This window comes from Struthio camelus, chromosome 12 (assembly GCF_040807025.1).
Source record: "Struthio camelus isolate bStrCam1 chromosome 12, bStrCam1.hap1, whole genome shotgun sequence".
Classification (NCBI taxonomy): domain Eukaryota; kingdom Metazoa; phylum Chordata; class Aves; order Struthioniformes; family Struthionidae; genus Struthio; species Struthio camelus.
The window spans coordinates 9,813,291-9,826,761 of NC_090953.1; the positions used below are offsets into that span (position 1 = coordinate 9,813,291).

Below are 13,471 nucleotides of genomic sequence, written 5' to 3' on the forward strand. Positions count from 1 at the left end.
GGGCGGGAATTTCGGGGCGGCGGCGCGGAGGGCGGAGGTGGTGGCGGCTGTTGGTGGCGCTCCTCGGTCCCTTCGCGGCCCTATGGCGCAGCACATCCTGGCGCTGGCGGCCGAGGAGGCCCCCGAGCGGCTCCAGGCGGCTCTGCAGAGCCTGGGGGAGGGCGAGGTGCGGCTTCCCGGGCTGGGCCGTGCGTGTGGGGAGGGGTGTCCCGGGGCCAGGCCTGGGTGGATTTGCCCCGAAGGCCGGGGGTGAAGTGCGGGGAGGGCCCTGCAGCCGGGCCGGGGAGCTCACAGCGTCCCCTCCTCTTTGCAGCTGGGCGACATGGTGACAAAGCAAGCTCTGAAGGGAAGGGAGACGACGGCCTTGCTAAGGGGGATCTTCAAAGGTGGGTGATGGCTGAGCTGCCCCTTCTGGGGGGCTGTCGCCCCAGCCGCGCTGCTGACCTGGTTACTGACAGGCCTGTGGGGTGAAGTAAGCGGGCAGCAGTTCCTGCTGCGGGAGGAAGTGGCACTTTTAGAAAGAACCAGGCTGCCAGGTATGATGTAAATATGACATGAATAAATAGTTATGGAGGAGTAGGAAATTGGACTAATAGGTTTTTAGCCAACTTATTGTGAGTTTGTGAGTGGGCTTCACTTTCGGGAGCCCTTAGGTGTCTGTGAGCAAAAGTGAGCTGGTCAGCTGAAACTTGACTGCCAAGCTGATTTCTTCCAAAATGTTGACCCTTCCTGATTGTGAGCAGCAGATTGAGTGAAACAATGAGTATGATGATGGCTGAAAACGTTTCAGCTATTTTATCACACAGGTTCGCATTTCCTTTGCTATTTTATCTTTTTCACCAGATAGATAAAATAGGATGTTGAAATTGGGTAACAGATTAGTCCTTCTGCTCGTTTCCTGTTGCTTAGTAAGATGTTGTTACTTGCATAATTTTTCCCATTGTTTCTTTGTTGTCTTCGTTTTCTTATAAGGTTCCCCTTGTTCCCAGGAAAGCGGTGTTCTCAGAAGGCTTATGGTTTACAAGCATTGTGTCCCACTAGTGGAGTCAGGAGATCTGCATTTGGCCAAGGTGTCTGAAATCATAGGACTACTGATGCTGGAGGTATAATTTGGACTGGCTTTCTCAGAGTCTGCTGAGTATCCTTTAATGTGTAGATAGAGATGCTTCATTCAAACACTGAGGAAAATGAGTTATGTCCTATCCTATGTCCTCCCCTGGAATAAGTTAGTTAATTTTGAAATTTGGTGTGTATGTGTGATTATCATTAGATATTTGGACATAGACTGAAAACCCCAAACCTTTAATTAACCTAACTTACTGCTCAGTTCTGTAAAGGGCACTGTAAAACAGAGGGCTTGGGGGTGAATTCCCATCTTATCTTATGAACACTGCCGTGTAAAATGTTGTCCATTGTTGGGTTTTGGTGATCGTTTGGACATATATGTGGAATTTTTTTTATGTGCAGGCTCTTTTGTATTACTGTGTATTCTAACAGGCTCGCCAGCTGCCAGGCCGTGCGTTGGCTGAACTTGCCACCCTCTTTGTTGATGTTATTAAAGGAGGCAGCTTGTCTAATGGGAAGTCCTTGGAGTTGTTTTCCACTGTTCTTACTGCATTGGCCAGTTCTAAGGAGTGCCTGGCTTATGGGAAAGGTAGCTGTGATCATTTTCTCTCTATCCTATCCTCATTCCCTCTGGAATGTGCTCTTAAAAGGCTTGTTTTTTTTTTTTTCAGGTGAACTGAATGGGGAAGAATTTAAGAAGCAGCTGATAAATACCCTCTGCTCCAGCAAGTATGTGCGTCTCTGCCAGCTATTCCATGCTTTAGTTTCCCCAAAAGGAGTCGGTGCCTAGTCCTGTTTGGCTTTTTACAAGATTTCTTGTGATAGCATATGGGTGCTATCCGAGCTAGAAGCATTTGTAGCCCCTTCACCCTCTTAGTTATATGGCAAAACAGTGTGTTTCATTTTGTGCTTTGACAAGTGGCCAGCCTAAACTGGACATCACCTTCTCTCTCCTATTCTGCTCTGTGAATCTGTGTCCTCCATGACAGTGTCTCCTCTGGCTGGGAGGGCAAGGGAACACCTTGTTCCCAGATCTTGGCATTTTGCTGCATGAGTTGATGTCAGGAAGTGCTTGATTTTTCTCCTTTCTAGGTACTTTTTGCTGGGGCCAGAGCAGTTCAGAACCACTCTTAAGTCTGGGTGATTAACACATGGCAGTGGTGACTTTTGGAGGAAATTTCATTTTGGAAAACAACAGGGAAGTGGTGGAATTGAATAGCTGTGTATGAGGAGAGCAGGGATCAATAATAAATAATTCTGCTTGTTCCAGTGTTCTGAGGTATTTTTGATTTACTAGGTGGGATCCTCGCAGTGTCATTCATCTTGCCAACATGTTCAGGTAAGTCTTCTTCCTCCAGCACTGGCACTTTCTTGCGCCACAGACATCTCCGTGTCCTGTTTCAAGTGCCGCTTGTAGAAAGTGAATAGTGAGTGGGTGTGTACCCTTCCAGGTATAGGCCTGTGGATGGTTTCACTGATGAACATACAGATCAGATCCATTTTGATACAAGATACAGCTGGACAGGCACGCTCTGAGATAGCTCTGAGGCTGATGTTTGTCCCAACTTGTGAGAGCCGCTTCTGTAGTGGCTATTCTGCTGCTTAGGAGCAGACTTTTGTTATGCTTTATTTTGTACACAGATGATAAATAAATAAATAAAGCCCAGTCACTTCTCCCTTTGCATTAGTCCTTCCAAGGAAGACTATATTCTCTGGCTTTTAGTGTGAGCTTCACCTATTTATCTCCTTTCTTAATGACCTCTGTCAGACCAAATGAAGGCACTAAAATCCTTCTGAAATCCTTCCCTTATTTCTCATAAGGGTGTTGCTGGTGTTCTCGATTAGAGCTGTGGACTAGCCAGTCTTCACGTGGATGCGTGACTGCACTGGTTTTGCTCCTTGAGTATAGTTGACTTCAGGATTGTGGCTTTTAATCTATGCCTTGATAAGGTAGTGGTGCGCTAATGGACAAGCATAATGTGAGGGAGATGCAAGCACCGAAGGTTGGAATAGGATCCTAGGACAGTGGTAGTGTATTGAGGGATCTGTGGCAACTGCTTTTGGTGAGGATCTTGGGGATCACTAGCTGCCTGTACCATAAGGCTCTTTGTCTACTTACAGGTTTTAAATCGGCAATTAGGTTCTGGAGGAAATTAATGAAAATGATTAAGTTGCATCTTTGCTTCTATAGGGATGTCCCACTAACTACAGAGGAGCTGCAGTTTGTGGTGGAAAAGGTCCTGAGGATGTTCTCCAAATTGGACCTCCAGGAAATACCTCCTCTGGTCTATCAGCTGCTGCTGCTCTCTGCAAAGGTAAAAGCTGACAGGAGGTGGCCTTCCCTTAAGCATGCGTCATAAGAAAGAATATACACAGATTGAGCTACAGGCTGGATTTTTGGGGGAGGCTTATTGCTCCCAAACGGTGCTGTGGGGAGCAGGACAGAGTGAGACTTATTTTTTTCCTAACTCCTAGCCTGAGGAAGCTGACTGAGTGCTCTAAGGAAGATCCAGTCTTGTTCTTCCTAGCAGAGAACTGTGACAAGGAACCTTTAGGAAATAAGGGATGAGCACAGACCCAGGAGACGGCAGAGAAGATTGTTTTCAATGTTCTAAAGTATGGATTTGCTCACTCTTTGGGGTCTGCTCACTTGTAGTACAATAATAGCTCATGCAGTATGACGCTTCTGGGTTGTATCCTGGCTTGTACTGGAATTGTCTCATTTGTGTGCTTTTTCTGCAAGCAGAGGCTGCCAGTGATGTACCTGTCCTTCAGCAGAGTGATATGGCTCCTCTGCTTGCTTCATTTTGTGACTGAGCCAAAACAAAAGTGATCCAGGCAGAGACAAATGACATGTGTGTTATAAGAGGTCGTTTTGATCCACTGGCCAAAATATAATGGCTTAAGCTTAGGAGTTTGAAAGCCCTCTGAATTGATTATAACGTAAAGGAACTTTCTAATTAGTAATAATAATAATGGGAAAAAAAACTGTAGAGCCTCAAATCCAGCTTCTTCCAACTCTTTGATAAGTGCAATCAAAAGAAATATGCAAACTAAACCAGAGTCACTTCCTACGGAAATGAGCAGCATAGGAGCCCCACCAAAGCAATGTAAGAAAGGGAATAGAGGATACTGTGACAGTTGTAATTGATGTGGGAATAGAATGTATTTCTCTGGCGTACTGCAGAACATGCAGTGGTTTAATGTAATGTCCTGCCTTGCAGGGCAGTAAGAAGGCTGTTTTAGAAGGAATCATCAGTTTTTTCAATCAGCTGGATAAGAAACAAAAGGAAGAACAAAGAGCTCCACAGTAAGTTCTTTTCCTGTCATCCTACCTGTGTGTTTATGATCACCATGTTCTGCCCAGTGCTCCTTGAATGTGAACCGTCAAACCTTGCACAAGTATGTCCTTCTTGACACTTAAGAGATGGTTTATGATGTTGAATGGCTGTTTTTTCTGATAAATCTTATAGATCAGTGGACCTTGAAGTAGCCACAATGCCCTTAGACCAGCTCCGCCACGTAGAAGGCACTGTTATTCTCCATATCGTTTCTGTTATCAACCTGGATCAAGACCTAGGCGAGGAACTAATCAGACATCTAAAGGTAGGACAAAGATGGGGCAGGCACTGTACTTGAACGTGCTCAAGCTGAGCTTTTAAAATCAACCGAACAGATTTTCTAGAAGAGGGATTTAATCATTTGTGTGGTGCGAGTCATATTAACCTTAGCAAGTGCTATGGTATGTTTGAAGAGACGTGTGCCTTTCTAATCCGAAAGAGCTGTGTGATATCAGCATAGTGGCCTCCTTGTAGTTGCAGGATGCTGCAATTGAAGCTAACAAGCTTTTTGACTATTACTTGCTATTCTCTAGACTGAACAACAAAAGGACCCTTGTGCAGCCCTATGTCCCTTCAGTGTGGCTCTTTTGCTTTCGGTGGCAGTAAAACACAGACTGCAAGAGCAGGTAGGTGTGTGATCAGTATGCAGAGAGTTGTCTTTGTAAATGTTTTTTGCTCTATCGTGGCCACAGTCCTTGTCCAGAACTGTACTGCATGTGGTAGCAAGTTATCCTCGAGGCACTTAGTAAGGCTGGTATAACAGTCCTGAGAAATAAGTGAGGTTTTTGGCAACCTATACTGGGAGTTGTGCTCTGTCTGATGCCCTTACTGGAGCCTACTCCAGACAATGCAAATCCCATTTCAAAGATATTGTCCTCACTGTCACTGACTTTATGTTCCAGATATTTGATTTCTTGAAAACATCGATCGTGAGAAGCTGCAAGGACCTGCAGTTCCTTCAGGGCTCCAGGTTTCTGCAGGATTTGTTTCCTCAAAAATATGATGTAACTGCCATAATTCTGGAAGTGGTGGAAAACAGGTGAGTTGCTGACATGTGCTGCAACATGCTCAATGGGCTTTGGGAGGGGGAGAGTTTCAGCCTTGCTAGAATTCTTTGGGTTCCTAAATACTGCCCATAAGGTGCCAGCATGGAACGCTGTCAAAATCCAAAGGTTTTATCAATCATTGTTTTATACTGGTGAATTAATTTAAAAAAAAAAAAAAAAATTAGAGGGCTGCATCTGCCCTCCTCACCCCAGATCTCAGCATCTGGTGGTACAGGGGACTAAGCTGATCAGGAGCCTGAACTGTTTCTTACTGGGAAAGCAGCTGACAGTATGAGTCATGCTGCCTGCTGTGTGGTTTGTGTTCTGATCAAGGAATAAGTGGAAGGTTCGCTGTTTGTTTCCCCTGACATGGTTAGTCCTTTTAAACATTTGGGGGATGGCTCTGTGATCTGTCATCAGTTGTCCTTTAGTCTGATGTAAGGCTTTCTTCTCTCTTCCTTTCTGACTTGCAGACTCAGGATCTGTAGGGTATTTATGGCTCCCAAGTGTACCCTAGTGTCATGTTCAGATGAGACCTGAGTGCACACTGTTCCTTGTAGGAGGGAAACCTTTGGACTGTAAAGAAGTCTAATAGCTGGAGAACCAGGACCGCAGGATGTGTTGAGCCAAGCACCTCCCTTCAGCTTAAACGTAGTCACAGGGTTGTGAGGGATGTCATCTCCCCAGGTGTGATCAAGCATCTCTCACTGCTGCTTTGGACCCTGGCATGACTGCGGAAGATTTTACTGTTGACTATTCCAATCCATCTTTCTCCTGTGATTAAGTTGTTTATTTCCTGGTCTGTTTAATGTTTTCCTCAGTGCATTTGGCTGGGACCACGTTACTCAGGGGCTTGTGGATCTTGGCTTCAACCTGATGGAATCGTATGAACCAAAAAAGCCATTTGGAGGAAAAGTTGCTGAGACCAGTTATGGCCTTTCAAAAACACCAGCCCAACAGGCTTGCAGACTTGGAGCAAGTATCCTGCTAGAAACCTTTAAGGTAGAGTACAGTTTGGAGAGTTTTCTGGAGGGAGGGAAAAAAATCTGTTCTTACTCTCTTTTGATAAATAGAGTCAAAATCTTGCCTGCTGTATCCATCATCTCAGAGTGCTTTACAAACGATACTAGCTTTAATCTCCTGTCTGTTCCAGCTGGATTGGAACAAGTCTTCCTTATAAAGACTTAATGTGTTCCATCTATCACGATATTTGTGTAATCCCTATTACAGAATCTGAGAAACTGCAGAGAAGGTAAAGAAATGGAAAGGTACAAAGAAAATCTGACAGAGCTGGGAATAAAACCAGCATCTTTACTTAAGTGATAAATTTGCATCCTGCGGATGACGTGCCCTAGTATTTTCCTAATGTACTGCGCGTCTCTCACTTTTGTGTTGGTTCTTACTAGACTAGGATGAAATCTGAATCAGTCTGTGTGAATACAACTGAAGGGAGCTGCTGGCAACCAGTCCTGGTTTACCTTTTAGATAAAGCTTTGTTTTGTACTAGACAATGCCTGCGCTCTTATGTACAGGAATATCTTAAATTTATTTAGATTTTGAATTTATTTATTGTTCTTTCTCATTTCAGGTCCATGAGCCTATCAGAAGTGATATTCTTGAGCAGGTCCTGAACAGAGTCCTCACAAAAGCAGCTTCTCCTGTCAGCCACTTCATAGGTAACAGGAAAAAGAGAGAAACAAGCCCTGTTCTGTGGGCACTCAGAACATGGCTTCTCAGAACAAGTTCCTGCTGAAGTGACCTGAAGTCAAAAAAATCAGTTGTTCCTTCCCTTCTCTTACTGAGCAGTCAGCTACCTCAGATCACCTTGCGTTTATCACAGGGTGAGAGCGTGTGTGCAGGCAGTTGCCATGGAACAGCTGACGCACAGATATCCGTCAGTAACTTGTTAAAGGTTCCTAGCCTTGTGTTCCTCCTCACCCTTGGGAAGGTGCTTGGGAGTCCCTAGGGCTGCCGAGAGGCCTGCGCTGCAGCCTTCTCTTATACCTTAGTGCCCTCTGGTGGGGTAGCAGAGTTGTGGGTGTGTTGCACTTTGTGCTTGCAGAAGATCTCAGATTATCAATGATTATCTCATCATGACCTCTCCGTTTAATGAAAGGGTTTTGATTATTCTATAATTGTTATCTCTACAAAAATCTCTTGCCCTATTCCTTAATGTAGACTTTTCTTTGCCCTTGGTAGCAGCTGCTCCTTTTGCCATTTTATTTTTCAGACCTGCTGTCCAATATTGTTGTGTCTGCTCCTCTTGTGCTTCAGAATTCATCCTCTAAAGTCACAGAGACCTTTGACAACTTGTCCTTTCTGCCCCTCGATACAGTGCAAGGCCTTCTCAGGGCAGTACAGGTAAAGCTCGGGGTTTCTTCATGAGTATCCTCGTTAGCTTAGTTCCAGTGATAGCTCTAGGCCACAATTATATGCTTGGCCTAATTACCCTTCTTGTAAAATAAGCCCTAATGCTCTGCTGTAGGTTCTTCAGAGTATCGTGGAAATGTTCAAGTGTGGATTTGCGTGCGCCCTCTAGCAAAAAGCATATGGTACAGGAGCTGCTCTGTGCTGACCTTTCATCTGGAAGATTCCCAGATGCTACCTAGTGTAGAAATCTAGGTATACAATGTTCAGCTGAACAGCTGTGGCTGTCGCTTTGATTTGTCTCCATCCAAGCTCCATGTGGGTATTTCTTTTTACCTGGGCTGAAATATTGCCCTGGGGTTAAACTTCTACCTGCTTAGCCCAAGTTGCGGACAACAGTTCTTTCCCAGACCTGTACACCATATTCTCATTAACCTCCTAAGGTATATTGCTGTTACAGCTCTCGGGTTTTTACTTGATACTATTTTAAAATACTTTGGGTTTCATACTATACTGATAACAGTATTGGAAACGCAAGGCCAGATGGGCCTGGGGAAGATGAGCTTACATGCACTCAGGACTTGGCATGCCTTAGTGCTTTTCTCTGCAGAGTATCTGTTCCCTTCCAGCCTCTGCTCAAAGTCAGCATGTCAGTGAGGGACTCCCTGATACTTGTTCTGCAAAAAGCTATCTTTTCCAGGTAAGCTGGGAAGGGGGTTCTTTGAAAAGGTTTATGCAACTCACTTACATTTTTAGAGCTGACATAAACTTTTCTGCTTTGGTTGTCGTCTTGCTGTGTTATTCCCATAAGAAAATGGTGGCATTTCCTTCCCCTTTAGCCTAGGACAGTAATACAATCACAGCCCTTCCCGATGAGACAAAAATCCCAACCCCTGGCTGGATGAGTCTTGGAAATTCTGAAAGCTATTGGGAAATTCAAATAAGATGACAAAATTAAAAACAGTTCCAGTATGTGTCTACGCAGCTGAGTATGTCCAGATGCTAGGAAGAGTCCAGAAGGAACCACTGACTTGGAACGCTGAGCTTCCACCTTCCCTGTGATCCTTTACTATGTGATAGAAAAGTAGGCTTGTTGTCTTGGTAATGCTTTGAGCAATACATTGTGCTGTCTTCGTAATGCTGTGATCATAGACTGGATTTTGTTGAGCAGTGGCTGCCCGGTTATGAATACAGAATTCATAATTTATGATTATTATTCGATACAAGGGACTTGGTCTTGGGGAAGAATCTGGGGTTTCAGTGAGCAAAGCAAAATACTAGCTTTTTGTTAAGAATTTTCCAACTCCGAAATGTACAAGAGTGCTGTGAGAAATTCCTTTTCAAGTTTTCAAGGGCCTTTTAATGCTTGGGTCTCTGTCTGGGGTTCTGGTAAGGGCAGAAAGAAAACTGAACGCGAGAGCAAAGAGCTAAGGAGTTCTCAGCAAACTGCCGAGCTCTTAACTGCCTGGGACTGTGTTGCTGTCCTGAGAAATGCAGTTCCATGTGGCCTGTTCACTCTGTATTTGTGGACCCTTTTTCATAACTGAGTTGGTCATCTTTCTTCTGCTGAGCTTCTTCTGTGTTTCTTTAAGCTGCTCTTTTCTCCCCCTGACTCACAGACAGCTTGATGCTCGTAAAGCTGCAGTGGCTGGCTTTTTACTTCTGCTGAGAAATTTCAAGGTTCTGGGCAGCTTGTCCTCTTCCCAGTGTAGCCAGGCCATTGGTGCCACTCAGGTGAGTACTGTTCTACAACCCCTGGTGCAGATGTGTGAGATATTGCATATGAGACGTGAGACTCTTTGAGATGTCTCAGCGTGGAGTGTTTCCTCCAAATCAAAATATAACTCCACTAAGGGTTAGTGCTGGAGGGAAAGTTTTTGGAAATGCAGTGTGCAAAGGGAAGCTGATCTAGGAATGTAGCCTCTCAGAGTCACTATCTTTTCCAGTATCAGTGTGCTGTGGAGTGTTCACAGTGCTCCATGATGATGATGCAGAGCCTGACAGCATGCTAAGGACTATCGCAATGATTGTTTAGGGGTCAGGCCCCTAATCACCTTCCTTATGTGTTGTGACATTTAAGAATTGTAACCACTGTAACGTGACTAATATTCCCTCTCAGGTCCAGGCAGATGTTCATGCCTGCTATAATTCTGCAGCTAATGAGGCCTTCTGCCTGGAAATCCTGGGCAGCCTGAGGCGATGTTTGAGCCAGCAAGCGGATGTCCGACTCATGCTATATGAGGTAAACACAGATCCTTCGATCTCCTTTTGAATAACTAGTAGCTTTTCTGTAGTCTGGTTCTATTGTAGCTCCGGGCAATAATGGCCGTGTTTTTGTGGAAAAGGGTCCCTCATCTTAATTATGTTCTTCATGGGACACAGGTACTTATCCCAAGGACTATAATTTTTTTTTTTTCAATTCTCCTGCTTCTCTTTATTTTGAACTATTCTAAGCCTGAAGGCATTTGTGTGTCTGTCTTGTTTGATGCGTTGCTTGATAGCAAAAATGTGTCAATCTCTTTCATTGATGCGATCAAGGGAATAGGAAGCATATTTGGTGACCATTGGGGAGTAGTGTTATAACAGGGATTGGAATAGGAGTACTGTTGCTGGGAGTTAATGATAGACTCCAAAGAGAGGGCCCTGGCAGGAGAACATGGGGGAGCTTCCTTAATGACTCCGTGAAGGATCTGCCTTCTCCCCTCCTTTTGCAACTCGTCTAAGGGACGAGTTCTTCCTTGACTTGGTTGGACTGACTTTTGGCGACTTATTGGTGTCGCTACAGGACTTGCACTTGCTTTATCCGTCCACTGAGACTTCTCTAACTAAAGGATATTTGCCTCCTCCAGTTTCCCCACGGGGTTGTTTTGCCTTTGAAGCAGGATTTCACAGTTTGAAGCTGGATCTAATACTAGTGTTAAATAGCATGGGAAAGTCACTCCGGGCTTGATGCCACCACTGCTAGGGAGATGCAGCTTGTGAGAGGCCCCCTGTGAGGAAATTCGTGCTGTGCTTTTGCTTTGCCATGTATGCGACTTTACACTGGGCGCACTATTACTTGCTTATGGTTACTTGCAGTGCCAAAGGGCTGTTGCCGTCTTGTGACGCAAGCCTGTTACGTGTGTGGTTGTTTTCCTTTGTAAGCCAACCTGTCCTTTCTTTCTGTCTTCAGGGTTTTTATGATGTCCTTCGCAGGAACTCCCAGCTTGCCAGCTCCATAATGGAAACACTCTTGTCCCAGGTGAAGTACCCTCTGCACGTGCCTGCGGAGAGAGGGCTCTGAGAATTCTGGACTACAACCAGTATAACAAGCAATTTAGGTCAAATATCAGGAAAATAGTTCTCTCTTTCACTCCGAGGATGCTTAAGTGCTGTGGCAATCCTATAGGGAGGTGTTAGAATCCCTGCTATACTCGGAGAGTAGGCTAGGTAAACATCTGTGGCAACCAGTTCACATCCTGTCTCAGATGGAAAAGCAAGGATCTCTTGGAGCCCCTTCCAGTCCTTCAGTTCTGTGAGTCTGAGAAGCATGCTGCCTAGCAAAGTGCTTTGTGTGCTCCCTCTTTCTTAGCTGTGCACGACAGTTACCCTCCCCTACTTTCCCAAGGATGTGATCTTGCCTAGTAATTATCATTGCCGTCCGCCCATAGGGAAGGTATCCAAGTCCGTGTAGGATCTAGGAGGATTAACTCATCCCCCAACAGTGTTGCTCATGGCAACAAGACAATCACATTTCCTCAATCCATTGGACAGATTGTGCTTTCTTTGAGACAAGTAATTTTCTTCCCTTTAATCATCTGTAGAGTTCGTGCTGACTAATTCCAGCTTTCCCAGCCATGTATGCCGGTATAGGGTCTGAGAAGGGAACAAGAACAGAGCCAAGGCAGCTTCTAGGTATTAGAGGGCACGTAATGGGAACTTGATGTAAATGTATAAAATTTTATAGCATCATTATATGAAACTTCTCCTATTCAATTCTGATCCTATATCAGTGCTTGGAGCATATCTCCTTCCTGTGGTGTGCCAAACAGCCAGGAATTTGGGCAAGCCATGGTCTCAGATGGGTTTATTTCAGTGCTAGGTTTCACCTCCATAATCGTCTGCATCCCCAAGCCAAGACGCTGGATGTCATAACAGGGCCAAGCATTCAGCATGTGTGCAAGGGGACAGGAGTGGTTACTGATCCTTACTAATTAAAGGACGAATGACACTGTAGGTGAAATGCAAGTGATGTTGCGTGCTGAAGGAACACAGGAGCAAGTGGTTAGATTGACCTGTTATGCTGGCCAAGAGCAACTAAACGGGGGATTTTGGTTACTCATACAGCAGATGCTATGGCTCAGGTACATGTATGGTCCCATTATCATAGTGCCAATTTTCCCTTTGTGGAATGGAATACAAAGTTCTTTTAGGTTCTGTGCTGAAACAACCCAAGAGGTTCAGTTACTAAGTAACTGGTTATTTTTATTTCTTGTTTATTTGACAGATAAAGCAATATTACTTGCCCCAACCAGACCTACTGCCCCCACTGAAACTTGAGGGGTGTATTGTGGTTCAAGGAGATCAAGTCTTTCTGCAAGAACCGCTGGTAAGAGCTATACAGGCTGGCCACAGCTGCAAGTAGCTCTGTTTCACCAGTTTTTCAGTTGTGCTCCTACAGGAGTTGAGTATCTTGTGTTTCTTCACCCCCTCCTAACTTGGAGCAGCAGCTGTTTTAATGATAACAGAGCTGGGCATCTCATCCCTGTCTCAGATTATCAGCTAGAATTCTGTTTAAGTGATTTGGGGGACCAGTGTGAAAAGTGCTCTAGGAACAGTGTAGTTTTGTTATCTTCTGTTGAGCTAACCCAATTTTTTTCCTTCATCAACTTAATTCTAAACAGAATAGTAGCACAGTGTGTGTTTGTCTGGGGGAAAGGAATCTGCACTTTGACCTTGCTCCTTTGATATTGTTGGAGATGAGATCTCAACGATTTCTAGGATTTCCAAGGGAACAAATTCAAATTCATCACTTTATCCTTCCCTAAGGAAGCTTCCATGCTGTGCTGCAGTAGCACACCCAGGAAGGGAGCAGACGTGTCAGCTAGAGTGAGGGCTCTATTGGAAATTCCCTCTCCATCTCCTTCAGCAGTTGAGGTAGCTGGGCTGCAGGAGCAGAAGGAGCTAAGCCTGTACGTCCTGTATAGGCAAGTTCATGCACGTAACATTGTCTGAAGACCTTTATGAGAACTGGGTAGGTGTGTGTAGGATTACAGAAAGTCTCTTCTGGGAATGAGACATACTCGAGACCTGTATGAACTTCTGAAGGCAGCTATGGCCCTCAAACTATCATAGTCTAGCCTGTGGCATGGGACAGGCTGTTCCACTTCTGACTGTGACCTCCAGCTAGAATGTGTGACTGTGTGGCTACTTCCTTCAGGCCCATCTGCTCAGCTGTATCCAACACTGTCTAGCCTGGTATAAGAGCACTGTGCATCTACACCAAGGAGTAGAAGAGGAGGAGGAGGAGGAGGAGGATGTGGGATTTCAGCAAAACTTTGAAGAGATGCTAGACTCTGTCACACGACGAATGATCAAGAGTGAGCTGGAAGACTTTGAACTGGTAAATTAAATTTTCAGTTTGACTTGATGGAAGAAGACGCTTTTCTTGTG

At 44.9% G+C, this 13,471-nt stretch overlaps 1 protein-coding gene across 6 annotated transcripts in view; it reads left to right on the forward strand.

Moving 5' to 3' along the window:
• FANCI (FA complementation group I) overlaps positions 1-13,471 on the forward strand; it is a 25,151-nt gene continuing 11,680 nt past the window's right edge. For 5 of the 6 annotated variants that reach the window (XR_011143676.1, XR_011143678.1, XR_011143677.1 and 2 more), the window contains exons 1-20: positions 1-166; positions 314-386; positions 973-1,103; positions 1,498-1,654; positions 1,737-1,794; positions 2,363-2,404; positions 3,257-3,380; positions 4,290-4,375; positions 4,539-4,671; positions 4,940-5,032; positions 5,309-5,445; positions 6,274-6,454; positions 7,041-7,128; positions 7,683-7,813; positions 8,449-8,519; positions 9,439-9,553; positions 9,939-10,061; positions 10,992-11,060; positions 12,306-12,407; positions 13,239-13,421. Coding sequence is in view for 3 of the 6 variants with exons in the window: in XM_068958156.1 (XP_068814257.1) it covers positions 83-166; positions 314-386; positions 973-1,103; positions 1,498-1,654; positions 1,737-1,794; positions 2,363-2,404; positions 3,257-3,380; positions 4,290-4,375; positions 4,539-4,671; positions 4,940-5,032; positions 5,309-5,445; positions 6,274-6,454; positions 7,041-7,128; positions 7,683-7,813; positions 8,449-8,519; positions 9,439-9,553; positions 9,939-10,061; positions 10,992-11,060; positions 12,306-12,407; positions 13,239-13,421 (2,181 nt within the window). In the remaining 3 variants the exon portion in view is untranslated. The remainder of the gene's footprint in view (positions 167-313; positions 387-972; positions 1,104-1,497; positions 1,655-1,736; positions 1,795-2,362; positions 2,405-3,256; positions 3,381-4,289; positions 4,376-4,538; positions 4,672-4,939; positions 5,033-5,308; positions 5,446-6,273; positions 6,455-7,040; positions 7,129-7,682; positions 7,814-8,448; positions 8,520-9,438; positions 9,554-9,938; positions 10,062-10,991; positions 11,061-12,305; positions 12,408-13,238; positions 13,422-13,471) is intronic. The other variant, XM_068958158.1, reaches the window with a different exon arrangement.